The sequence below is a fragment of the Abrus precatorius genome, unplaced genomic scaffold (genome assembly GCF_003935025.1).
Source record: "Abrus precatorius isolate BTA unplaced genomic scaffold, Abrus_2018 Scaffold7, whole genome shotgun sequence".
Classification (NCBI taxonomy): Eukaryota; Viridiplantae; Streptophyta; class Magnoliopsida; order Fabales; family Fabaceae; genus Abrus; species Abrus precatorius.
Window position 1 is genome coordinate 7,538,777 of NW_020874417.1, and position 1,166 is coordinate 7,539,942.

The window sequence follows — 1,166 nt, forward strand, 5'->3', positions numbered from 1 at the left end:
CAATCAGTGTATACCCATATTAATCAATTAATTAGGCTTGAATGTGCTTGATTTTTCTGATCTCTCCGCAGAAGTGAACAACTTGTGTACTAAAAAAAATAGAGAAAAATTGTAAAAGGAGATGGATATGAAATTCACAAGTCAGCTATTCTATATATCGTAAGAAAGCCAAAACATCTCATAATCAAACACAAGAAACTATATATATGAACTTCCAAATGAAGGAACATATATATATATATCTATATGATCTAGCATACATATCTATATATCCTATAAAAGTTGAGATTCTTCAAACCCTTGCATCAAATGATTACCATCTAAAGGAAGCAAAGGAAATCCACCATTAATCTCAGAAATGAACCCTTCCAAATCCGAGAAGCCTCCCAAATACCCACCAGAACTTGCATCACTACAACAAACTCCTACCTCTTCTTCTTTGACTCTTTCCCTTGTCACATCCAATCCCCAAAACCCACCACAAATATTATTCCTCATCTCAATCTTTTTGGTGTGATCCTCTGAAACGCCACTACCACTACTACTGCTACTCCTTGATTCTTGCTCTCTTTTTGCTATGACCCTGGTCTTCTTTTTCTTGCAACACTTGGTTTCTCCACTTGGTTTCCCAGTTAACTTTTGCACAAGCTCCCTGAAGTTCTCAACATCGGTCTTAATTATCTCGGGTGCAAATATGTGAATTATGCGTATCTTGGGCTTGCTTTTGGACACTATGTGAGAATCTTTGTGCATGGCTAGGGAAGCTGTGTGTGAATTGGCTATGAATGTGTGAGTGTGTTTTCTGAGCTTCATGTTTTCCATGGCAAATCAAATTAGAACATAAAAAAGTAAGGAAGAAAGCGGGGTAGTTAATTTGTGTGATTGTTAGGAAGAGAGAAGAAAGGGAATCATATTTATAAGGAGCATAGGGCATGAATATGCAAAAGGAGGGATAGTTTAAAAGGACAAAGGAACAAATAAAAAAGGGAAATTTTGGAAAGGGAATAATAATAATATCAAGCTGTCTGTTGGGAGCAAGGATTAGATGAATCCTGGTCTGACAAATGCAAAGAGAGAGTCAATAAAGTAATCAGAACTCAATGGTCCCCTGATTTCCCACTTTTGATTATTATACTAGAGAGAAATTTTAATTGCTATGTATGTGC

General features: G+C 36.3%; 1 protein-coding gene across 1 annotated transcript; it reads right to left on the bottom strand.

Moving 5' to 3' along the window:
* Positions 1-273: 273 nt before the first annotated feature.
* Positions 274-822, bottom strand: LOC113873742 (VQ motif-containing protein 25-like). Its single transcript, XM_027512037.1, has one exon. It carries the CDS (start codon positions 820-822, stop codon positions 274-276), a length of 549 nt encoding a protein of 182 aa, XP_027367838.1.
* Between the last annotated feature and the right edge of the window lie 344 nt (positions 823-1,166).

What these genes read in the sequence shown, in the direction of transcription:
- LOC113873742 (XM_027512037.1), bottom strand. Translation starts at nt 822, where the DNA reads ATGGAAAACATGAAGCTCAGAAAACACACTCACACATTCATAGCCAAT.